General features: G+C 37.4%; 1 protein-coding gene across 1 annotated transcript in view; it reads left to right on the top strand.

Annotated features, from left to right (window-relative positions):
- The first annotated feature begins 1,912 nt into the window (after window positions 1-1,912).
- Window positions 1,913-24,454, top strand: part of LOC142081264 (protocadherin Fat 4-like) — a 34,087-nt gene continuing 11,545 nt past the window's right edge. The window contains exons 1-25 of the mRNA XM_075147951.1: window positions 1,913-1,939; window positions 2,580-2,670; window positions 3,225-3,337; window positions 3,598-3,771; window positions 4,236-4,364; window positions 4,614-4,769; window positions 5,768-5,948; window positions 6,944-7,077; window positions 8,065-9,009; window positions 9,377-9,502; window positions 9,628-9,885; window positions 10,199-10,297; window positions 10,402-10,574; window positions 11,571-11,719; window positions 12,658-12,965; window positions 13,518-13,787; window positions 15,012-15,149; window positions 15,776-15,992; window positions 16,997-17,155; window positions 17,636-17,787; window positions 18,919-19,087; window positions 19,959-20,167; window positions 21,567-21,746; window positions 22,303-22,522; window positions 24,026-24,162. Coding sequence (XP_075004052.1) covers window positions 1,913-1,939; window positions 2,580-2,670; window positions 3,225-3,337; window positions 3,598-3,771; window positions 4,236-4,364; window positions 4,614-4,769; window positions 5,768-5,948; window positions 6,944-7,077; window positions 8,065-9,009; window positions 9,377-9,502; window positions 9,628-9,885; window positions 10,199-10,297; window positions 10,402-10,574; window positions 11,571-11,719; window positions 12,658-12,965; window positions 13,518-13,787; window positions 15,012-15,149; window positions 15,776-15,992; window positions 16,997-17,155; window positions 17,636-17,787; window positions 18,919-19,087; window positions 19,959-20,167; window positions 21,567-21,746; window positions 22,303-22,522; window positions 24,026-24,162 — 4,914 coding nt within the window. The remainder of the gene's footprint in view (window positions 1,940-2,579; window positions 2,671-3,224; window positions 3,338-3,597; window positions 3,772-4,235; window positions 4,365-4,613; window positions 4,770-5,767; window positions 5,949-6,943; window positions 7,078-8,064; window positions 9,010-9,376; window positions 9,503-9,627; window positions 9,886-10,198; window positions 10,298-10,401; window positions 10,575-11,570; window positions 11,720-12,657; window positions 12,966-13,517; window positions 13,788-15,011; window positions 15,150-15,775; window positions 15,993-16,996; window positions 17,156-17,635; window positions 17,788-18,918; window positions 19,088-19,958; window positions 20,168-21,566; window positions 21,747-22,302; window positions 22,523-24,025; window positions 24,163-24,454) is intronic.

Raw genomic sequence — 24,454 nt, 5'->3', positions numbered from 1 at the left:
ACAGGATCAGCCTAGCATGCAGTGAGCCCTCAGTCTTGTTTCTTAACATTTGTGAAATGTTTTGTGGCACTCTTCAGCTACAGCTAGGGAACTCAGTGGTTCTTTTTAGAAGCACGAGTGAAACAGTTTCCCCTCTTTTTAAAGTTCGTATTTGATTTGCTGTTGATCTCCGGTCCTGCTGAGGTGTATATGTAAGCCACCTGAAGAAAGATTATTTCAACTAACTTTAGACATCTGCAGTGACATCTTCACATCTGAGCTTGCTGTCTCTGCTCCTTTTATAGCTGGTGAAGGGAAGCTGATGCCATTCATCTGATCTGCTTTAGTTATTGACCGTAGGATGAGATAAATCAGGTAGAAAGGCTAATGGCACTGATGGGAAAGGCAATAGAATGTGTTGAAGAGGATCAGCATTTTCCTTTCCAGTAGTGGTGTTTGAGAGATTCCTGGTCCTTTATGAAGAATAGTCCAATAATAAAGGTGGTAAGAGAAAAGAAAATGTATTTCATTGTTAATCATGTAAAATATGTGATTTATTCATTTAATAGGGTCCAAACTCTGATTACTTTTATATACGGGAAGGAGATGGAAACATCATGGTGAATAAAACATTGGATTACAACAAGATCAACCTTTTCAATTTAACAGTCCAAGCCAAGGTATGATATAAATTAAAAGAAGAATGAGAACCACAATAGTTCTACAATGGTACTTCCTTTATTATAACATCCCAGTTTCTACAAATTTACAACTTAGGGAGTTCCCAAGCCAAAAGTTGTGTCTGCATCTTGACTTATGCTGCAGATGAAGTAGCACATTCTTAATATTTGAGCCATTGTTTAAGTCTCCCCTCAAATACCAGCCCAAGTTTCTTTCTGTGTGTGTTTCTTTAAGTATGTATATTGTACGTATTTATTCTCCTCTATTCTATCATATATTCACCTATTCATTCTGGCGGATCTATCCTATTTTTGCTGCATCTTACCACCTGCAGTCTTTTTGTGTGTCTTTTTTGAGATTTGAATATATATTTGCCTTCAATTCCTTTTAGAACTAAAAAGAAGTAATTTTGCCACATTTATTGTGGTATCTAGCAAATAGTATAGCTGCAGCATATGTACTGTTACTATGTTCTACGTGCTACTGTGTAACACCTGCCTGATATAAAATGAATAACTAAGAACAGTTATCTTTTGATAGTATTATTGCTAGAACTGGATTTCTGGAAATGGAAGAATGTGACAGGGTGAGAGTTCTCAGGTTAAAAATGCTTAGACGCTACAAAGCACGTGTAATAATATTCTGCTGTGTTTTCCACCGAGAAATGGCTCTTTCACTACAGTGTTTCTTATTTTCTTTCTTCTCTTGGGATGCAGGAAAAATTTGGAAACAACAGTGATACTGCATCGTTACTAATTAATGTACAAGATTATGATACATTGAACCCCTATTTCAATCAATCAGTGTACAATGGAAAAATCAGCGAAAACCAGGTAAAAGCTTTTCACTGAATGCTGCAGATATAAATGGGTTATTCCTGTCCACAGTGCTTTTCCTTCAAGGATTCTTCATCACTGAGCAGCTTAAGAGGGAGGGCTGCTCTTTTTTGTACTAACTGGTGAATTGTAAGGTTATCAACTGTAGACCTCCAAGTACCAGGTAAACAGGCCATGTATTATATGAAGCATAAAACTTTCTGCTACAGAAACAGATTCTTTTGTGTTTGGAGGAAAAAAAAGAAAAGAAAAAAAAGAAAAAAAGAACTAAACAGGTCTTGTAACAGGGCTTTTACTGTAAACTTGGAAGGGCAGTTGACTGCCCATCTGTCCTGGAGTCAGCTGCCTGGTTTCAGTTTTAAATAGTGCAATTTCTTCATACTTCATTACATCAGGTAAGCAAAATAAGAATCTGCATGGTAAGCTGTGGTTTGTATTATATTGTAATTTTTTTTTTCTATATAGGGTGGAAATTTTCTGGGTGGAATGTATTTGTTTAACTCAGGCTTCTGTATGTATTGACCAAAAAAAAAAATCACAGTATCGTATTACCAGAGTAATCCACTAAAATTAAAATTGTTAATTATCTTCTTTATTATCCTTATTTCTTTATCATTATCTTCATGTTCACATATTTTGAACCATATATGCTTTTGGTGTTACGCCTTTGGTGTCCCTTTTGTTAGAAGTTCATCTTTAATTGTCTGAAAGGAGTCATTTTAGATCTTCTAAAATGTTTCTATCTTTTAAATAAATTACTGTTTTTATTAGGGCTGCAGTGTTGACTTGCGTACTGTTTTCCAGGAGAGGAATAGAACTGAAATATTCAGTGTTCTTAGTATGAATTCCATCAGTGACTACTGCTTCATAGTCTGGTGCTTCTCAAACACAGTGTATCCATCAAGTATTTTGGTCATTGTTTTCCTCTGTAAAGCGTGTGTGGCAGAGAGAGAATTTTTTCTGGATCCCAGTGATTAAATACATGTTTCTTGTTTCTTTAATCAAAATTGTACTTACTTAATGAACAATTTTAAGTTTATGTGTATTTTTTTCAAGTTAATCAAGTTAATATATGTTTTCTAGTTGGGTCCTCTGGCTATTCTCCCAGAGAAGATATTGGCTAAAGATGGAGACACAGGTATAAATGAAAAAGTAGTTTACAGCATCAAACTAGGTAAGAGCCTTTATTTTCTTCTGGACACTCACACAGTAACTTATGATGTCTGTATTATCCAAGAGAATGATAAGGAAGTGCAATGTACAGTCAGATGTCTTAACTGCATACATCTTCACTACAGGGCTGCTCCGCAAGCTAAATCAGCTTAATTTCAGTCATTATAGCAGGGTCTAACTATTTTTAAAATGTTTAGATGTTCTTAACCTCCCTCTAAGGAACAATTCCTGATTCAAAGTGTAAGTAATTTTAGAGGCTTCCATTTGATCAAAGGATTTCCATTCAGGACCATCTAGAGAGATCAATTCCATCAGGAGCTTTTCCTCCTCCTGACAGAATTGCTAAAAGCTCATGAGATGCTTAATTTGAAACCCTTGAAGTGTGAGCGAATTTCCTAAGAATTGTTTTGAGGACAGTGTGTTTGAAAAAAGCCTTTTATCTGGAATGTCTATTCATTTTTGCTATTGCTGAGAAGATAACAGTCATAAAAGGACAGATCAGATTTACTGTTCTGGTGCATTCTCATTAACCCATTGCAATTTGTTGCTTTTCAGTGGAACCCCTGGCCTATAGCAACACCTTTTCAATCAATGCAGACACTGGAGTGTTGGAAGTAAAGACTGCAGTTGACAGAGAAGAATGTCCATATCTTGTTGTGGGCATCCAGGTAGTGATTGTTTTAGAGTTCAGTGTGTTAATACTGAGTCTCAATTTCATAAAATAATATGTGAATCCATGTTGCTGTTAATAGTATTTCTCATAGTAATGTTAAAGGGCAGTTGGTATCAAGGCTCCATCCTGACATTTAAAACACAAAATAAAGGAAAACTTCATTCATTGAATATATGTAGTCGTGTCACGTCCTTGTGTTAAGCTGGAACAGCTCACTGTTATCAGGGTATGGAATTTACGAACTCTGTTTTCTAGGCAACTCAGCAAGACAATGTTTTCAAAACAGCTGATGCAGTAGTGCTGGTTACTATTGAAGATGTGAATGACAATGATCCAGTCTTGTCACAAGCAAGTTACAATGTCTCAATTCTAGAAAATTTCCCAAATGGGATGGAAGTTCTTCAAGTAACAGCTATTGACAAAGATGAGGTAAAATGACAATGTTGTTATGGTTGCTACAAATACTGCACTTCTGAAATACAGTATAAAATGCGTTGCATTATACAGGTATAGTGAATAGTGCTATAGATTTTTTTTTTTCTGACTACCTAAATATGCTTAAGCAAAACAACCTTAATTTCGCTTCTTTAAGGTGTAGAGTACTGCAGCCAAAGAATAAATTTTGGCTGTCTCTGAAACTCCTCTGATTTGCATAAGGTCCTAAATGTAAAAGTGCAGAGGTGCAAAATGGACACAAAGCTGCAAGTCTCCCTCAGCCTGCATGATCTATTTTTTCCATGTTGTTTGCTCCTCTCCCTTTTTTTTTTTGGAACTGTAACCTCAATTAAACCAGAAAATTAAATGCTCTCCACCTGGAAAGTAAGAAGAAAACATCCTAAGGGACTAGCTCAGTGATTGTCCTATTTAATAACAAATATCATTACTGTTTGCAGGGAGGCTTCCAGGGAACATTCATTCTCACTTCAGCTGACAGAACCTTCCAGCTAAGTCAAGCTGGGATCCTAACTGTGAGAAACTCCACGCTGTTGGATAGGGAGAGAATACCATCTATTCACCTACAGGTATTAAAAATGAGCCTACTCCTTTCCAAAGCAACCCGAGGCAAACAGGTGATATCTGATCTGTCCTGGCAAGAAGCTGACTCTCTGATACGGATCAGCAGCTTATTTGAAGAATCAAATCCAGACTATCTGGAGGGAAATACCACTAGTGATACAGTTTACTCAGCTTGTAATTGTTGTTCATCCTTCTTACAACTCGTAGAATATGCATTTGAACAAAGCAATAATTTTACTGCATCCTTTTTAAAGGTCACTGCTAGAGATCATTTGCCACCTTACAATGAGGGACACTCTACAATCAACATAGTGTTGCTAGATGAAAATGACAATAGCCCAACCTTTAGAGGCACGCCATATAAACAAGATGTTTTCATCAACATGACTGCAGGAATGTCCATTCTTCAGGTACTAGAAGTACTAAGTAAAAATGACATTTTAATGAGGTGAATGTATGCATGAGTCCTTTCTTGAACTTGTGTAGCTGTCCTGTTGAGTAGGGGATCTTTTTTGAACTCCTCTGAGTTCAGAAACAATCCAACTTTCATTTAAAAGCTTACAGCTGTTGATATTCCATAATCACAGTGTCCTGCATGCTCTAGTCATATCCCAGGTCAGGGAACAAAGGATAAAGGAGTTTTATTCTTGATTTTAGATGCTGTGCACCATCCTGAATTCCACAAACATAAGACAGAAAATAAGATTCTTGGATTTAGTTGTTGTAAGGTGTTTAATGAAAACTGAATGTTGTTAGAGTCCAGAAATTTAAATAATCGTAAAAGTTTTTGAAAGCCTCCTGAATGCTGAAGCATTGTTGATAATTTTTAGATACGATATACTTTTGGTAAGAGAGTAAGCCAGTTAACCAAATAAAACAGGAAACCAAGATAAAAATCGCTTCAGGAGCTGAGATACAGAGGGAGTCACTAGCAAAACTCATACCCAGGTGTACTGATGTAATGGCTCCTGATGTAATCTCTTGAACAATCTACCTCCAGTGACTTTGGAATTACTGTGAAACAAGCTTTCTGAGATGCAAACTTGGTGGCGTTCACATGAGTTCCACAGGGGCAGGATTTCGCTCTCCCTGCTGGAATGATATTGTGTGTGCATCAAAGAGCAAATATTCTTACTGAGGTTTAACCCAGGAATCGTATAGGAAGTCGACAGTCAGTCAGTTAAAGGTATAACCGAATTTTACTGTGGCTATATTTAGCTGATTTTCATATATATAAAATTATCCAGATCTATTATTTACTATAAATGAGAGGAAAAAAACCCACAACTAATTCCTAATTATCTGCTACCTCAATGATTTTCTCTGCAAACTACACAAGAATAAGCAATTCTGTGTTACTTGATAACAGCACACGAAACTAGAGTAAAATTTTTTTTTTCCCCTCTAGGTTGCTGCTGATGATCCGGATGATGGTATAAATGGAGAGATAAGCTTTATCTTAGCTGGTGGCAATGAAGATGGATACTTTGAATTGGATACATCCACAGGACAAATCAGTTTAAAAACAGTAATCCCATTAGGAGTCAACCAGCTTAAGAACTTTGTCTTGTGGATAACGGCTATTGATGGTAAGACAAGATTTTAGGTCAGGTCAACACAGCTATTCCCGGAGATAAGTTTTGGTTTTATTTTGTTTTTTACTTGAAAGAATGCTGTCAAAATAGGTTCCTGGACTTTATTTTAAAAATACTATATATTTTAATCTGCTCTTGTTTGTTGAAGATAAGAAGAAAGCTGTCTTATTCATCCAAAGTAATTGCTGCATCTCTGCTGTTATATCAAATCTAAGTTTTCTTTATGGCTATGGGAAGAACGTCCAAAATAACATACATCTCACACCTTCCTTTAACTTAATTATTGACTGGTGTTGCACAGCATAGAATACAGAGATTCAGGCACAAGCTAGGAATTATAATTCAGTCATCAGTCAACAGGGAGTAAAATGAAAGTAAAATCTGATGAGTAACTCGGTCTTTGTTTGCACATCCATGTGGGTATTGAAAAACTAAAATGGAGATGCCAAAGCCATTTTTAGGACTGCCAGCACAGCACAAACATCATTTCTGTAGCCATGTTTATTGAGGGTTTCTTCGTTTTAAAAGAGTAACAGAGAACTTGGCAAACGTTCATGATCTGAATAACCACAGAGATAAATGTAACCTAGGAATGGTATCCGACTCCTGGTAGCATGAGCATACAAAGTGTTTTTCAGCCTCCCGATTTTCCCCTGGTTTGGTCACTATGAGCTCTGTGTCTTCAAATTCATGGCCGTGTGGATAAAATGGGTACTGGGGAGAATATGGTTACAAAAGAGATTCATCAGTCCATTCTTTGTCTGTCTGTGCTAATATTGTTGTATGTATTCAGGTTCATATATTCTAAGTGTAACACCCAATACTGAAACTCTGGTCATGGTTAGGACCTCTCAGCAGTACCATAATAGTAGCAGTAAGGATTAAAAAAAAAAAAAAAAAAATCAGTACCAGTGAAAAAGTATATTTTTTGGGGGGAGGCAGAAGGTATTTTGTGCATCTGCTGGGAGATTGTTTTCTTTTGCTTGCAGGTGGGATGATTCCAAGAAGTTCATCAGTGCCAGTACAGATCTTTGCAGTTGGAGATTCCAGACCACAGTTTATTCAGAAAACATATAATGTGTCTGTGGAAGAAGAGCTAGTCAGTCCTGTTGAAGTAGCAAGAGTAAGAACAACTTTATTCTATCACTTATATAGGACATGACAGCTGTAAGAAAATCCTGTAATGTATGTGCTGTAAATGTCTGTAACCCCGTGAGTTATGGATAACGAGATGTTGTGTTTTCTTTTCTGCATATCAAGCTTCACATACATTACAAACTGATCACTTCCCTCAGATGAAGCCTATCACCCATGAAGCCTATTCCTTCCGTTTCAAATCTTTAAATGGCACCTGCTACCATTTAACATTAAAAAAATCAAACAAACAAAACCTTAAAAAACCCCAACCCAACAACAACAACAACAAAAAAAGAAACCAAAATACTCAACCAAAATAACCCCCAGAACTGCTTGGGAAAGTAAGCTTTCATGCTTAGCCCTTTGTCATCTTTGGACATTCTCCAAAGCCTGTAGTGGCCCAAAGACTAGGATAGGCAATATTCACTCATCTGTCGGTGATAAATCTAAAACCCTGTGACATGATATAGCTAGGAAATGGAGACTTCCCATCAGAGAACTGTCATAAGGGAATTTTCAAAGAAGGCTCTAGAACTTGCTCCTCATTTTGATCAAAAAATGCTCAGACAAACAGGCAACCAGAATGCACTTAGATGCAGTTCTGAACAGACGGGAGGTCTGATACCAAAGCAGTCAGAAGATAATGTGTTTTAGAGTTTTGATTTATTGACTTCCTGAGTTAGTTAATTTTTCACCTTTTTTCATACAAAGAAAGGCAGAACCAAAGGTTAAAGTGCAGTCTATTATTTTTATTATGTAATTATACGTATGCACATTTCTGTATTAGTGATGTTCTAGTAAAAGGCAGTCCTCACCAACTGTATTTTTATGTATATTGTGGCTTGATTCTTACTTCTTTTGATTAATAAAATTAGTAAAATAAGTTCAGACATAGTTAAAACCATCGTTCTTTTTTAGACAGTGGTTTATCGGTTTGAATTCACTTATGGGTAATATGCTGTATCTTACACAGGTAGAGTATGAGTCTTTAAATCCCCATATACCAGTTACATTTCAAGTGCTGACAGAATCTGCTACATTTGACATCGATGTCAATGGAATCATCTCGACAAAAACCAAACTGGACTATGAATCCCAGAATAATTATATACTAAATATTTCCTTGTCAGATGGAAATGGTACTGACTATGCTACAGTGTTTATCAAAGTTACAGATGTCAATGATAACAGTCCTGTGTTTGGTATAACCAACACTACCATTACCATTCTGGAGAACATGCCAGCTGGAACAAGTATTACCAGCGTGTCAGCTACGGATGTGGATGAGGGCTTCAATGGATTAGTGGTTTATACTCTGAAAGGTGGAGAAGGAAAAATGGATATTGATACTTCAGGATTAATTTTGCTGGAAAAGAAATTGGATAGAGAAACACAAGGCTTCTATAACTTAACAGTGATTGCCAGCGACCAAGGCCAACCCGTACTGTCTACAGCTCTCAATCTGACAGTCATCATTGACGATGTGAATGACAACCTTCCAGTCTTCTCATCAAGTAGATATGAAGTGAGTGTCCCTGAAGACGAAGTGCTTGGAAGGGCACTGCTGACTGTATCTGCTACTGACTTGGATGCTGGGGCCAATGCTCTCGTGAAGTACAGAATTGTTAGCCAGCAACCTCCAACCTCCTCGCCCGTGTTTCTTGTCAATTTGACCACAGGCCAGCTCAGCCTGAGCCAGCAGCTGGATTATGAAACCGTAAAGCAATTTGAAGTAGAAGTGGAGGCATCAGATGGAGGGCAGCCAAGTCTCAGCGCCAAAACACTTGTTATTGTGCATGTACTAGATGTCAACGATAACCCACCAGAATTTAATGAGGCAGCTTACGATATATTTGTGTTTGAAAACCTACAAAAGGGTAGTCCTATCTACACATTCAGTGTTACTGACAAGGACGAGGTAGGTACCAAATTAATCTCATCCTGATAAATCAAAAAGACATGGTTTTCTCTATTAATCTGCAAAAAAGCATAGTAGTAGATGGGCAAAGGGAGATTTCTTAAATGATTGGCACTAAGTACATTTTGGGTCACAAAAACTTCATCATGCTTTCTATGGAGCCAGCAATAAAACTTCCTCAACCAAGGAAGTTAAGACCTTGTACAAAATAGTTTACTGGCTATATAAGAGCAGGTTATTAAACCTTGCAAAGCACTTGTACTTCTGTAATGAGAAGTCCTATAGAAATGTCAGGTATTAATAAGATTATTTTTTTAACTTAAATATTCATCGTTTTAATCTTAAATGAGCTATGTTTTCTTTTTAGGCTGGCTTTTCTCAGGGACACTTTATTCATAACAGTACTTTGTTTACTGTGGATATCCCTGGAATACTTTCATTAAGGAATGACACAGAACTGGACAGGGAGACTACATCCGGATTCACTTTACAAGTAAATTTGGGGACGCTCTGCAGCTTTGGCTCATTTCTACTTCATTCCCTTGAACCCTTTTTTGTGTCTTCATCAGATGGCAATACAGTCAACTAAAATTCCATTTTTGTTTCTTACTTTGGCAGGTATGGGCAGTTGATGCTGAAACGAATGGGCTTAATTCAAGTGCCTTGTTCCACATCACTGTTCTGGATGTCAATGATAATAACCCTGAGTTTCAGATGCAGCCATACAGTTTTGCAATTCTGGAAGCAGATTACATGTTGGGTGCTCCTGCTAGAGTTGGACATGTGACTGCTACCGATTTGGATGAGGGAGAGAATGCGCGAATTACTTATTACTTATCAGCTGAGGATGGCGATAATCCATATAGCATCCAACAGGTAAGGGTTTGGATTTGCTAAAAACAATACTTAAATGCTGCTTTCCATGAAGTTACTTGACATAGTAAGATACATCAGGTAAAAAGAGTAGGCAGTAACCATTCTAGTACACACGAAATCAAAACCAGCATGTGCTCTATAGTTTGGAAACATACTTCAAAGTCCGAAAATTAAGATACACTGGTCAGATGTTGCCTGGAATCTGAACTATATTTGTCCAAGGGAGAACAGAGGATTTCAATCCCTCATCTGAGAATTCAGTGTACAAGAGTTATCAAAATGATCTATGCATGACCTGTGTTACCTTTTCTAGGATGGAACCATTTTGGTTAATGGCTATGTAGACCGAGAAACTAAAGAGAAGTATGAGCTGCTGTTGGTGGCATCTGATAACGGAGTACCTCAAAGGCAGGTAATAGAAGCGCACGCATTATTCTTGATTTGCAACTTCCTTTTATTCATAAATTTAAGTGTCTGTGATTTTCTGAATTGTGGTTTTCTCCTGTCACACGCCAGAATTTTACATACGTCAGCATTCAAGTATTAGATGTGAATGATAACCCTCCTCAGTTTACGAAAGCACAATACGCGGCCAGTGTACGTGTAGCAACAGCAAAAGAAGGACTGTCTGTACTATCCGTGTCTGCTACTGATCTTGACGTTGGGAACAATTCTGTTATTTCATACAGGTAAATTTCTGTGAGGTTAACGAGTATCTTTTCTTAAAGAAACGGAAGGGTATTTTTATTTCTCATAAAGTATTTTTATTGGTCATAAGAAGATAAGACCTGTTCATAGATAATTTACAAGTGCTATAATCAGTAATGATTTTTAAACTTAGGAAAAAGGACAGACATTACTCTGTATTTTAGAGCTTGTCAAATCATGATTACACCGTAAGAAAGAGAATGCAATCAAATTATAAACTTAGCAACAAGAACCGAAAAAATTTGCTTGAATTTCTGAAATTTTGTATAATATATTGGAGTTTCCGAGTAGGAAGTAAATGAATCTCCAAGAATGACTGTCTTTTCACACATTTTCTGTTTGCTGGGAGGAGGAAATCAAGAAATACTAACTTTCCTAATGCGCTATGCATAAAAAAATTAATCGAGAAAGATTTTTGGATGAGCCCTGTATCATGGAAAATACCTTGGATACCTTGACGTGAAAAGTATAGATTGAGAAGGACAGATGAATGAGTCAGTAAACTGTAGGTGTTTAAAACTAGTGTCTTGAAAGAGAGTATTTTTAACTATGAGATGGCATTCTACCTTAAACACATTACTTTTTCTTGTGAGCAATCCAGTTATCTGAGAGTTTGCAGAACACTAGGAATCAGCAGGTCTGCAGTCTTCAGACAAATGTCGCCTGGATTTCATGTATTGCTGAATATACAGCTGAGTGTGCAGTATCTGCCTTCTATTCGTGGGAAGATCAAAGGCTTGGAATATAATGGGAACTGAAGGCATGAATGCTGCCTTTTTTCATGATGGAAGACATACTTGGGAATTAAAAAGGCCGATATATATTTAGGCTAATGACAGCAGTTAACCTGTTGCTTAGCCATTCTTTATAAACAGGCAAATACAGTCTGTTGAGTGCTTGTTACAGAAGTAACAGTAAGAGGATGGTACTTCCAGTGTCATTAATATGAATGTTATACCAATTTCTCTTTAATACAGCCTCATGAACCATTCTGATGATTTCCGTATAAATAACCGCACTGGAGAAATCACCCTCAGCAGTAACTTGGACCATATCACAGCTGACACAGTTGTTACACTGATAGTTATTGCTGCTGATCATGGAGTTCCTCAACTTACATCAAACAGTAAATGATGTCTTTTCACCTTTTTTCTTAGTTTCCTCCCCACATAAACATAACCTTTGCAAACATTGAAATTTGAAATTAATCCCATGGCTGTCAAGTGAAAATGAATTAGGGCTAGAATCCATGTTACATTTCAGCAATGATGAATATTTGCTTTTTACCCTTCGATTTCTTCCCAGCTGATCATATTAACAGAAAGCTTGGTTTAATAATTCTGGTTAGAAATACAATTTTGTAGTTCTTGCAGTGGTGCTTATGGTACAAAACCCAGCACTTCATAGTAGTAACCACTCTAAAAAGATGTATTAAAATAATATTGATAATGTGTGTCTCTCTTTCAGTTTTCCTTTATTTTCTTAGAATTAGAAACATGTAAACAAATTAGAAACTGGCAAATAACGGTCAAACAAGTTTCTGCTCTTTAAAAAAATACTGTCACATAGTATTTTCTGTAACTTTTTAATGTATTTTTAGGAGTTAGCTTTGATTTATCATGAACAGGAGAAACAACTGATTTTCTTAAAATAGGATGAGTGGCCACGACAGAATTTGCACTCATATGGTTTTATGTATATCCCTTCTCTTTTGTTGCAAAGCAATTTAGCATAAGATTTTTAAGGAGTGGAAAACACCTGCGTATCCCATTAACTTCAAATTGGTGATCCTTGCTCTCCTGTCATATTGAAGCAACGCTGCTGTGATCAGTGAAGTGGGGGGTTATTGTGGAACATTAGTTAGGTATAAAAGGCATCATGTTTTGTGTGTTACATATTAATCCTTATTACTATTGATTTTATTTTTTTTCTTCTCATTCCTCTTTCCTACATGCCCGTTTCTGTCATTTTCTTACTAGTTCCTCAAAAATTTAGGGAAAGAGAGCACAAATCATTATTATTTTAGCAGCAACTTCACAATTTTAATTTGTTTTCTCTCATTAGCCTCTGTTACTCTCTACTTGCTGGTAAATGACACTAGCTTCGGACTGACTTTCGATAGCTCCAGCTATGAGTTCAGCATTCAAGAAGAGGAACCAGCCGGGACTGCTGTTGGCTCTGTGAAGGCTCTGACTGGAAGCATAGCCATACAAGTAGTGTACGCTCTGAAATCTCATAAAGACACGTTCTCCGTTAGTGACCAAGGGGACATTGTGGCTCTTGCCGGGCTAGATCGAGAAGAAGATGACCTATACAGCATCATTGTAGAAGCTGTTGATTCTGTTGTGCCACCCAATACAGCTGTTGCTTTGGTACAGTATATTGCATTTAAAAATGTTTTTTAAAAAGAAATATAAAATATTTTTTAAAATATATTAAAAAATCAAGCAATATCCAGATAAGCGTCACCTGTTACGCAAGCATGAGGATTTTGGCATAAATTTTTTATTTAACTTCCCTTTTTTTTTCTGAGGAGATATTACTGTCTTGAAATATTGTCACCTGCACAAATTGCATCACTTCTTGAGAGTTCCTCTGTGAACAACCCTTAACCAGAGAAACTGATTAACACTGAAACTGATTCTGTGCATACTTCTGTCAAATGCATGAAGTAGATGAGCCCAAAAGCCCCAGATTATTAATCCTGCTCATCTCTTCCAAGTTAGAGTATATGTTATCTCACTTGTAACAGCTGAAAAATGCTGAAGTTGTTCTGTATCCCTTTGGTTTTTGTGGTGGGGGTGGTGTTTGTTTTTTTTTTTATTTCCTATAGGCTTCCATAGATTAAGATGAATGAAAATTCTCCTTTGGATGCTGTTTCTACAGCTCAAATATGTCTTCTTTTTTTTTTTTTTTTAATACAGGTAACTGTGAGAGTAAATGACATCAATGACAATCCTCCAGTTTTCTCAACATTGGTTCAAACTAACCTATCAGCCCCTGAGAATGCAGCTAGTCTAGACTTGGGTGTATTTTCTGCTACTGATCTGGATATAGGAGTTAATGCACTTATAAGCTACTCTCTGCAAGATGATTTTGCTGGAATGTTCCATATTAACAGTTCTACTGGCAAGCTGATGACAAAAAAATCCTTAGACAGAGAGATGATGGACAGTTATGATTTGAAAATAATAGTAAGTTGACAAATTTGATACAAGTTCACAAAATTCGCAACATAAAAAAGAGAAAATACCGAATCACCACAAGAAAAACACTTAATCTTAGTGAATTCCATTAGAATTCATTAATGAATTTTGACTGTTTGTTATGTTTTGCACCCAGAGATTTGTTTTCTGCTGTGTAAATTGGTATTAGTGAATAAATGACCTATGAACATCAGATCTTAAAGGTCACAGTCACATGATGGCTTACTGTGAAATCTGCAAAGCATTCCTGAGTCCATTTTAGACCATGCGGCTGCCATGTGCTGTATTGCTTTTACTGCTTTGCCAATCCATATTGTTTGTCCCTTTCCCTTATTTTTTCAATTTTTCAAAACATATGTACTTAGACCTTTTTAAAATACCTGAAATATAGATTTCCAAGTTTAAAAAAAAAAAAAAAAAGTGAAAGCATAAAGTTTCATCCAACATTCACGTGGATATCTATTTATTCTAGCTGATTTCATTGATCTTTACTGCTATTAATCAGATAAATTATTGTGCACAAAGAAGTGTTCCAGCACTGGCCATCATGTACAAATATATTTTAAGGAGATCTTTACTGCTAACAAATAATTTAACAGGTCAAGGAACTTGTGGAACATATTCAGGACAGCAAGGAAACATACTAAAAATCAAACATTGTCTTCTGAAAATTTTAGAATTAGTAAAAGTGGACACTTTTTAAGACTAATTGAAAACTGTGTATATGTACCTATAGATTAGAGAACTTTTCTATGGCAGATGTTCGTGCCATAAATGTAAAACTGACTGTGAATTTGCCACATACTAGCTACTCTTCACAGCTTACTTTGTAGATACTTCAAACCCTCAAAATGCAAGAGATTTCCGTATTCTTTTAAATGCCACATGACAGATACGCATCTTTATACCATGGTTTTATGTTGATTAGTGCCACATCTGATCACATGACACATTTGATCTGGATCCAGTGCTTGAGCACTTGATCAATTGTTTATGAAATGAGGCAGAGCATGTGATATGGTGAGGATACCAGCTGCAGGAAGACATGCAACACCTAATCAAGCACAGGGCTAGAGCAATGGCATTGGGTGATAACTGGTCCAGACGAAAGTCTTCTGAGACAGTTTCACAATTTTTGGAACAAAATTGAACTGGTAAAATAAGTTTGTATCAATGTAGTGCTGCATTCAATGACAAGGCGTTTCTTCACAGGCCACTGATTCTGGCAAACCGTCGCAATCTGCAAGCTTAGTTGTAAGCGTCACTGTAGAAGATGTGAATGACAACCCACCGGTGTTCCCCCAGAAATCGTACTCCGTGACTGTAAAAGAGAATGAACCTCCACATGTGGTATGTGGCATTAAGAATAAATGGGCTGTTCTGCAGTTGTTTTCTTTATGTAAATCTGGAAGTGGTAGTAATCTATGATGACTGTGCATTGGTGAACATCCTTTTTTACTTCGTGGAGTCTGTAAAATCACACAGCATTTTCATTTTATATGACAGTGGAGTGCCTATCCCACTGACTCTTCCTAAAGCTCTCTTTGTGCCGCTCTCCCTTTTGCTCCTGTCCCCAGCAGTGATGCCACACTGCATGGATCTTGTTTTCACAGGACCTACAGGCAGGATGTTTTAAAGATGCTGTAGGTGTTGTGCATATATCCAGCATCTCCCTGTTCTTAAGGTTTTCTGTCTTCTCCCAGTATATCCATTTCTGGCTCCCTATCTGCCCTGCAGATGTGAACTAATGGTTTACAGGAATCAAGGGAAGAGGTACCACCTAAGAATCTGGAACATCTGCTATATGCTATGTCAGTATTCTAGCAATGCAGTTAATGGCTGTATGAGTAATTCAGTCCGTAAATGCTATATAGTTAAATACCAGTCTTGTGTGTATGTTTTGCCACTCTCTTCATTCTGCTCTAAACCTGGTGGGTTTGGTTTTTTGTCTTTTTTTTTTTTTTCCCCTCATTTAGATTTTGAGCGCAGCAGCCACAGATGAAGATATAGGATACAATGCCATTATTCATTACACCATAATTGGACAGACGACTTCTTTTGTTGTTGGAGAACTTTCTGGAAATATTACAACTCTTCAACCTCTGGACTATGAAAGTTGTTCCCAGTATACATTTATTCTGAAAGCTTTCAATCCTGGAGACCCATATCTCCAGGACACAGCAAACATTACAGGTAGCTCTAGTTTACTGCAGAAAATTTACCTTCGTTTCCCTTAGGGAATATTTCAGTATGTGTAATTATGAGGCATAAAGATAGCCTTCAGTAGTAATACAGTCTGCTAAAGTAAATTATCAGAAATGATGATGTGACCTTTTCACTGTAGCCAGATGAAATTTTTCTCAAGAAATGTTTGGCTTGTCAAAAATGAAGATTTTTCACACAAACTGACATTACTTACTTCAATGTATTCACAAATTTTTCTATGGCATTTTTTGAATACCTATTGACATTTTGATTGAAAAGTTTCCAAAAACATAATTCAGTTCTTTTTCTGTTTGTATACAGAAAGCCTGCTTCTAGGGTGGTAAAAAAAATGTTGACAATGATTTTTAGTGTTGTTAAAATAACACTACTTGATTGCTGTTGGGTTTTTTCCTTAGAAAAAAAAAATTATATCTTTTTTCCCAACACAACATAAAAGATTTCTGTGAAGTTGGTATCCTAGCTTTTGGCCAGCCCTACTTTTGATCAGTATGACTGGAAGTATTGGTTTATTTATTACTTCTTGTTCTGTGTTATTTATGTTACTGCACGGCCAGCTTCGCTAATTGTGGACCATGATCCTACTGTGCCAGGTCATACACAAATATAAAACTAAGCAATCCTGTCTCACGATGCTTGCAATCTAAGCCAAAGACTAGAGATACCAGATGAATATGGACACAGAAGGGAGCCCAACGAAGCAATAAGATGATATTATTCATGACAGATAGTAGTGACAGCATGCTAGCCAGAAGTGCAGCCATTGTGGGAAACTATTGCTTGAGCAGTAAATAATTTAATCCACAAAGGCAAGCATTTTGAAGTACAGAAAACAAAGTTGCCGTCTGGTTTAAATTGAAAGAGTTCCAACTCAATTCAGAGGAGCTGTGCTGATTTATATTAGCTGAAGAAATAGCTTGTAACCGTTTAGGTGAACTCATGTTTACACTCAGACATGGACCTTCTTTTCTTAGTTATTGTGGAAGATGCTAATGAAGAAGGACCCATATTTGACAAGCCCTCATATTACCAGATCCTTCTAGACAATTCTACAGCTGGCACACTGGTAGTAGATATCAATGCAAGAGATGAAAGCAAGGGTTATGATGAAGGCATTTTCTACAATATTTCAGGTATGTTAGAAAAAAATCTTACGGGCATTTATTACTGGGGTACTTGCATGCTGCTAAACGAAGCTGCGTGACAGGAGAATGAGAGATAATGGTCATAAATTGAAATGGCAGGTTCGGACTGGAGATAAGGGGAAAAAAAGTCCTCTGTGAGGATAACTAATACTGGAACAGGTTGCCCAGAGAGGCTGTCCTTGGAGGTTTTCAGCACGTGACAGATCAAAGCCCTGAGCAACCTGCTCTGAATTAATTCATGACCTTGCTTTGAGTGAGAAGTTGGACTAGAGGCCTCACAAGGGCCCTTCCAGCCCAAATGATTCTGTGATCTAGATGCAGAATCAAGAGAGGCCAGGTGTCTTGCTCCAAATCACATATACAGATCAGGATTTCAACCCGTCTCTCTCAAATCCTGGGCATATAATTCAGTTGCTTGTCTCTGCTGGCTCCATTGAACATCTCCAACACTCGTTTTTGTCTCTTCAGATGGAAACTCAGATGGCCTCTTTAGTCTTTCCAGCACCACAGGAGAACTCACGTTAACAAGAGACTTATCCAAACAGACTGTTCCCCTGTATTACTCCTTGAAGGTCACTGCTACGGATTCGGGTCTGCCGCCTCTTTCAACTTCTGTGAAGGTACTAAAACTTTTACCTTAGTGTCTACTTGCGCAGTTTATTCCCCAGATTGTTTTATTCTAAACTGAGTGTAGCTACACCAGGAAATGGGTACTAGTGAGGCAAAACTATGCAAAACAGGAATCAGAATGTCGGAGTCCCACTTCTGTTTTAGGAACAGGATACAAGATAATAACAGTTACAACATGATGCTGCTATAGCTATTGCTGGCACACCACCCATCATTGCTTTGATCGTTCCATTTCAGAAAAGAAAGACAGAAGTTCTAGACTGTGGGGAAGGAAGATTAGAGGAGTGGAGACTTCTGCGGAAGGTCAAAGAGTGGGACAGTCAGAGGGGATGTAATGGAAGTATGTGATAGAATAAACAGGAGACAGCAAATAAGATGTTCCTGTTTATTTTCCTATAATACAAGAAAAAATAAATTCTAAATTGAAGAGTGAGAAGTTTAAATATGATAAAAGAAGTATTTTTTTACACAGTGCTTATAGCTGGCTCATCATCTTTTGCCACTAAATATCACAGCTTAGCAGAATTCAAAAAAGGACAAGAAATGTATATGGATAAAGACATGCAGAAAACTATATTCAACAGAACCTTGAAATGTAGACTTAGGAGCCATCATTCTTCAGAGCATTGGACAGCGGCTGTCTGGCATCATTTAGAAAGAAATTATTTTTATGAAGCAGTAGGCATTATTTATTTACCACTTGTCACCATTTTTCATATATTAAGTCAGTTATAATAATTTTAAAATCTGTACTTACAAGCTCCTGCCCTGGTCATACATTCTGCAGTGGAAGAATTTGTTGCAAATAATACGGAGGTATCCGTACCCCTCTCTGAGAACGGTTTAGCTAGACAAGTCATTTGAAATGTGCTGTATGCAATGAACTGGAATCCCTCTCTGTATTTAGGAAAGCATACAGGTGAACCTAAATTGATGAGGTTGCTGGCATTTTTCACTAGCCTTCGCTGCCTTCAGGGCACTGATGTATCAAACTTAGCGTGCAGCAATCATAGGCTGTTTCTTATTGACGAAGTTCTGGACTTCCACTGTTGCATACCTGAATAGAAAAGTGTGCTAAACCTGAAAACATAACCCCTGTACTCATCTCCTTTTCTCTGCAGGTGTCAATAACGATAGCTCCCATGAACATTTCGTTCCCAGTGTTCTCTGAAGCAGTCTATCAGCCTGCCTCTCTGAGTGAGAAGACACTGCCTGATACATTTGTTGTACAGATCAGTGTGTTGTATAAGGTCCCTGTGATATACAGTATTGTATCTGGCGATGGAAAAGGTAAGCTCTTTATGTGAAATAATGAGGAAGAGGGTGTGTTAAACAGCTAGCTCTGCAGAGCACTTAGCTTTTGGATTGTTTCTTCTCTCTCTCCTTTTGCTTTTATCTCAGTTCTACAGCCATTAATACTGGATGTCTGTCAACCAGATGTACAAATTTGATATGGATCAGGTGGGGGCACATGATTGAATTTCTGTCAGATTAGCGAGAGGCACATGATACAGAGCTGACTGCACCAGCTGTATGCTTTTTTGTCTGCTACAGGAAGATCAGGTGGTCCCTGATCAGGCATAAAGTTACAGTGACTGGGGAGAGAATACCTAATTCAGCATAAAGACTGCTGGTAGAAAAACTAACTCAGCAACATTTTCTTAACAAATGTGAATGCGTAGAGTAAGTTTACATGGGATCAACTGGATCAGTGCTTTGTCATGTGTCTTTTTTTATTAAACATACAGCTGACTTTATTGTATCATCGAACATATATTTCTTTTTTGTAAAATGTTTTGTATGAAGATGTGGTCTCCTTGAAGTTATTTGCAGAATTCCTCATCTTCGGTAAGAACAGGACTTCACAGGAAATAAAATAATTTCTGACTGAAACAGGGACAAATAATCTCTGGTGGGGTGAACTTCTCCCCTTTGGTTCCCATCTGACCTTCTGAGTTACTTGTTTTTGTTAATCACAGCCCTGGATGCATCTGACAGTCTTGTAAATCCATGTTGAATTTTATTTTATTCTTTGAAGAATACTGTAACATACAGTATATTCATATACATAATGTATAGTTTGCATTGAAGGGTTCGTATCTTCAGTTTTAACTAATAAAATCATAAACAGAATAATTTCTGTTCTTCTTTTTTAAAACAGGGTATTTCATTATCGATTCATCCACTGGTATTGTAAGAACAAGAAAGAATTTGAAACTGGAAGATTTTCCAGTCATTTTCAACGTGCGAGCAACAGATTCATCTAATCCTAGCATATTTAATGACGTTTCTGTGAATGTGGACGTTATTGATGAAAATGACTTCCCTCCGGTTTTCCCATCTTCTCTACTAGAAGAAAGATTGGAAGAGGTAAGAAAATGTCATCCAAACTTGAATCACAAAAATAAGCCCTCAAAATAATAATAAAAAAATCTTTTGGTGGGTATACAAGTAAACATCCTGGAACTGGACAGGCTTATCATTCTGTTCTGCCCTATGATGTTTTAAAGGTTTATTTCAAGCTGAAAATCCCAATACATATAGAGAATGGTCTAGAAGTATGGACATATTGAGGGACAAGTGAATCTTTTACTAATAAGGGGCTCCACAAAGAAAAAACAGCCACTCCATCTTGCATATTTGTACACAGAGAATATTCACGTGCATTCACAATCTAGTGGATGTGCTGGGCACCTTATAGATTCTCTTAGCCTTTTGTAATGGAACTTCATACAGAGACATAGCAGGCAAAAGTCTCTAATTTAGCAACATTTCTCCTCTCGTACGTGTGCGATCTGTTGTGATTCTCCCCGACACTAAGTAATCGGTGGCAGAAATCAAGCCAAATTTCAGTCTGTGGCTGTTATGTTATGATAGCCTGCAAAGGAAGCCACAGCATTTAATTATGCAAAGGCATCTAGCTCGACATTTCACTTTTCAATTTTGGAACCACACTTTTCACACTTCAATCTGCTAGCTATGTTTTTAAAAAGAAGCACATTGATCGTGTTTGTATTTTATATAGCGTGTACCTTTGAGATTACCAGCTGATTCATACACATTCTTTTTAACAGCCACAACTGATTTCAAATTTAGTCCATTTCTAGCTAAATATAGGTTTAATTATCATACTTATTTTTAATGTTCCCAGTTAGTTTAATGGAGAAGACTTAGAATCACATTTCCCAACCTTAAAAATTGATTTTTATGTGAAAAATTTAAACAGTAGGAGTTGCTGGATGCCCTGTTGGATGAAATAACTTTGGATTAGGTCTCAAATGGCTGTGCAAGTGAAACACTGATATTTACTGTCAATCTTAATGCAAATAACATTTTATGAAGGAAGAAATAGATTATTTATTTTGAAAAGAGTAATTATTAGCCAAATAGTGTTCAGAAAGAAACATGATTTTGAAGGTAAGAACATCCATTGGGTTTCATAGGAGTAGAGGCTATTAAACATGAATAATTCCTCAACAGCAGGTCAGATGCTTGAGGTTAACATTCGGCCTGCTTGAAATCATGGTGATTTTTCTTCCTGAAGATTGCTGCTGTAGGTAGAGACATGGGGGGGAAATAGTTCTTTTCTGCAAATTAGAGAAAACAAGAGATTCTCTTACTGTTCTGAATGAGTTGTATAATTTTGATTTTAAAATGTCTATACTATTGTAAATGTATGCAGTATCTGTTACTTTCCCCCTTTCACATAATTCAAGAAATTGCAGCTAACCAAAGTCTCTGACAGCCTCAATCTGTTCTTCATCCACAGAATTTACCCGCTACTCAGATCGTCCAGCTGAAAGCTCAGGATAATGATACAGGTAGAAATGGTTTCCTAACGTATGGCATTCTCAGTGGAGATGGACTGAAATTCAGGATAGATGAAGCAACTGGAATTCTTTATTCCACTGTCTCCTTTGATTATGAAGAGGAACCTACAGAGTATCAGGTTTGCTTTAGATTTCTTAAGTCTTTTCATTATTCAGAACCCTTTATCTTTCCCTTGGATAACAGGTGACACTTCTGTTTTTGTTCAGCTTGATATTGCTTGAACATTTTATGCATTGTTTTAGAATATGAGCATCTCAAGATGTGATGCATTATTAAAGCAAGACACTGCCTTTAGACTATAATGAAATTCAAGCAAGGCTCATTGTTCACCTGTCCTACAAACTCTCAAACACATCAGCACATGAATAACTAACTTCAAAACGACAGCTCATGTATTCAGGTTTGTCTGCTTGAATCTGTATTGGACTAAAATCTTGCAGATACGATTCTCAGTTAATCTTCTTTATTGTTGCTGCCACTGCTGGATATTTTTTATGATTTTACTTTGCTTCAAGCAAAAATATTGGTGAATTTGTCGGTTCTATATAGAAAGACGTTTTTATTGACCAAATACTAAGAGTACTCCAAAATTTAACGTTCACCTAGATTTTTTAATCCTTATGCAAGTACCTATTTGTATGATTTCTCCTTACCAATAATTGTGCAACTTGCAGGTTGTGATATATGCTGAAGATGATGGAATCCCTGAGAAGAAAAGAGGTTTTTGCACAGTTGTTATAAAGATCATTGATGTTAACGACTGGCCACCTGTCTTTGATCCAGTGACTGAATTCAGTGTAAATGAAAATGCGCCTGTGGGATTAATAGTTGGAAAAATCACAGCAACAGACAGAGACACAGGAGACAATGCCTTTGTTCTATATAGCCTTACAGGTAACAAGGAATTTTCTCCGTGTTACGAGCATAAATAGCGTTGTGTGTGTTATCTCCTAACCCCTTTCCACGTAAGCCAAGAAGGTTCACTTTCACCTGGTTTGGTATTTTACTAATTTATCCTCATACAGCTTTCAAACTGATTGAGTAGGAACTTCTTTTGCAGAAATTACAAATTGTTGTGCTTTTAATCATACTCCTAATTCTGTTAAAAATCAGCTTTTTAAAAAATCTTTAGCTACTCGACTGCTGTAGCTGCAATCAGCAGGAGTAATTTTGATGAAAAAAATGCCCATAGCTTTCTTCAATGAGGAATAAGGGTCTAGGGTCTAATTCATCCCTGCCTTGTAGAACCCGTTGTGCCTGTGCCAGCTATTAAATGCTGCTAAATTAAGCCTCTCCTCAGCCTGTGGACTGTGAGCATTTCACAGCTACGAGGAGCAGATGGAAATGGTATCACAAGGGACCTGATTCACTATCGAGGGCTGCTGGAGAGCTGTCGTTTTTACCCTCGTGCTGGACACCTTCACCTCCGCAGCAGAAGTGCCACAACAGACAGCAGGTCACCTACTCTGCTACCTCAGACCTCTGCCCAGGCTATTTATATAAAGTGCCTTCAATTTCATTTTACATTGATGTGCCAGCTTGTGAACTGCCGTGACTGGGAGCTCTGATTCGTGCTTCCTGTCACATTAAACTGTGGTAGCTGGTGGCATTACAGTTGAGAAGAGGGCCCCTTTTGCCACTGCCCCTAAATCTGATTGAGGTGGAGATTTAGACCGCTCTGGACCAAAGCCTGTAGGAGTTGAAATAGTTGTTTTTGTTGTGTGGAACATCAAGAGCCATGTGTATATAGTTTATATGTTTCTAGAGTCTTTTATTTCCGATAGGCATACAGGCTTTGAGGTGGCTTTGGACAAGGGTAGCAAAAACCAGTAAAAGTCACTGCCAGGTCTTTTGGCAGTCAAACTGGTTTCTCTTTAGATCTGTGTGCCACTCAGCCCACCTTCATTAGAGACAGAATAAATTCAGTGACATCTGCTCTTAAGAGATCTTGGCAGGAGCACTGTCTTGTTTACGGTGCTTCATGATTGTTGCAACCAGCAAACATGAGACTGAACATACAGAAGGTCAGAGGACTGTAAAAGTGCCTGGGAACACCTCTGATTTCCTCTAAGAGTTGCACAGGCTTGGAGGAAGTTGCTTCCAGAGATTCACCCCAGAACTCCAATGTGCTGTCCATCATCATTTGCGTGCCTCAGGCACCGTTACTTTTTGTGTGACACATGTATCTGCAAAACTTGTTAACCCGTTCTGTTGGCTCACATTTCAAACGCTCTTCCGCTCAAAGTATTTTCTGTTTCTCTTCTACATTATCTATATGATGTTTAAAAAATTGTTTTAATGAGCTGAAGATGCAAGTAAACATGTAATTTAAGCGTGTAGTTAATTACCTGCTTCTAAGATGTATTCATTGATGATGCTTCTTTAAACGTATCTCAGGTGGTGGAGGAAATATATTTGAAATAGATGAAATCCATGGCAACATTAAGATAAAGAACTCTCCAGACTATGAAACTGTGAATAAATACAGCCTTACAGTGAATGCAGTCAACAATAAATCTGCCCCTTTCCATCAGGTAAAAGACCATTATTGTAATGAACAGTGACTCTGCTATTCAGAGTGGATTTTGAACTAGTGGGAGGGAGATCTACCAAAGACGTTTATTGTGCGGAATAAATTAGTCACGTAATCATGTTTAGGGTCAGACTTTTGCAACCTTTGTCCATGCTGAGTAGTATTATACCCCATAATTAGTTGAAATACTTCGTAATCATGCATGGTAGAATATGACCCTGGCTTATTTGTAGACTAACCCCTGCTGGGGAACTGGAATTCTTGCCTGCTGCTGTTAGTACTGTAAGTGCCGT

Source organism: Calonectris borealis, chromosome 3, assembly GCF_964195595.1.
Source record: "Calonectris borealis chromosome 3, bCalBor7.hap1.2, whole genome shotgun sequence".
Classification (NCBI taxonomy): Eukaryota; Metazoa; Chordata; class Aves; order Procellariiformes; family Procellariidae; genus Calonectris; species Calonectris borealis.
Note: the sequence above shows the minus strand (reverse complement) of the source record. Positions and strands in the feature narration are given on the sequence as shown.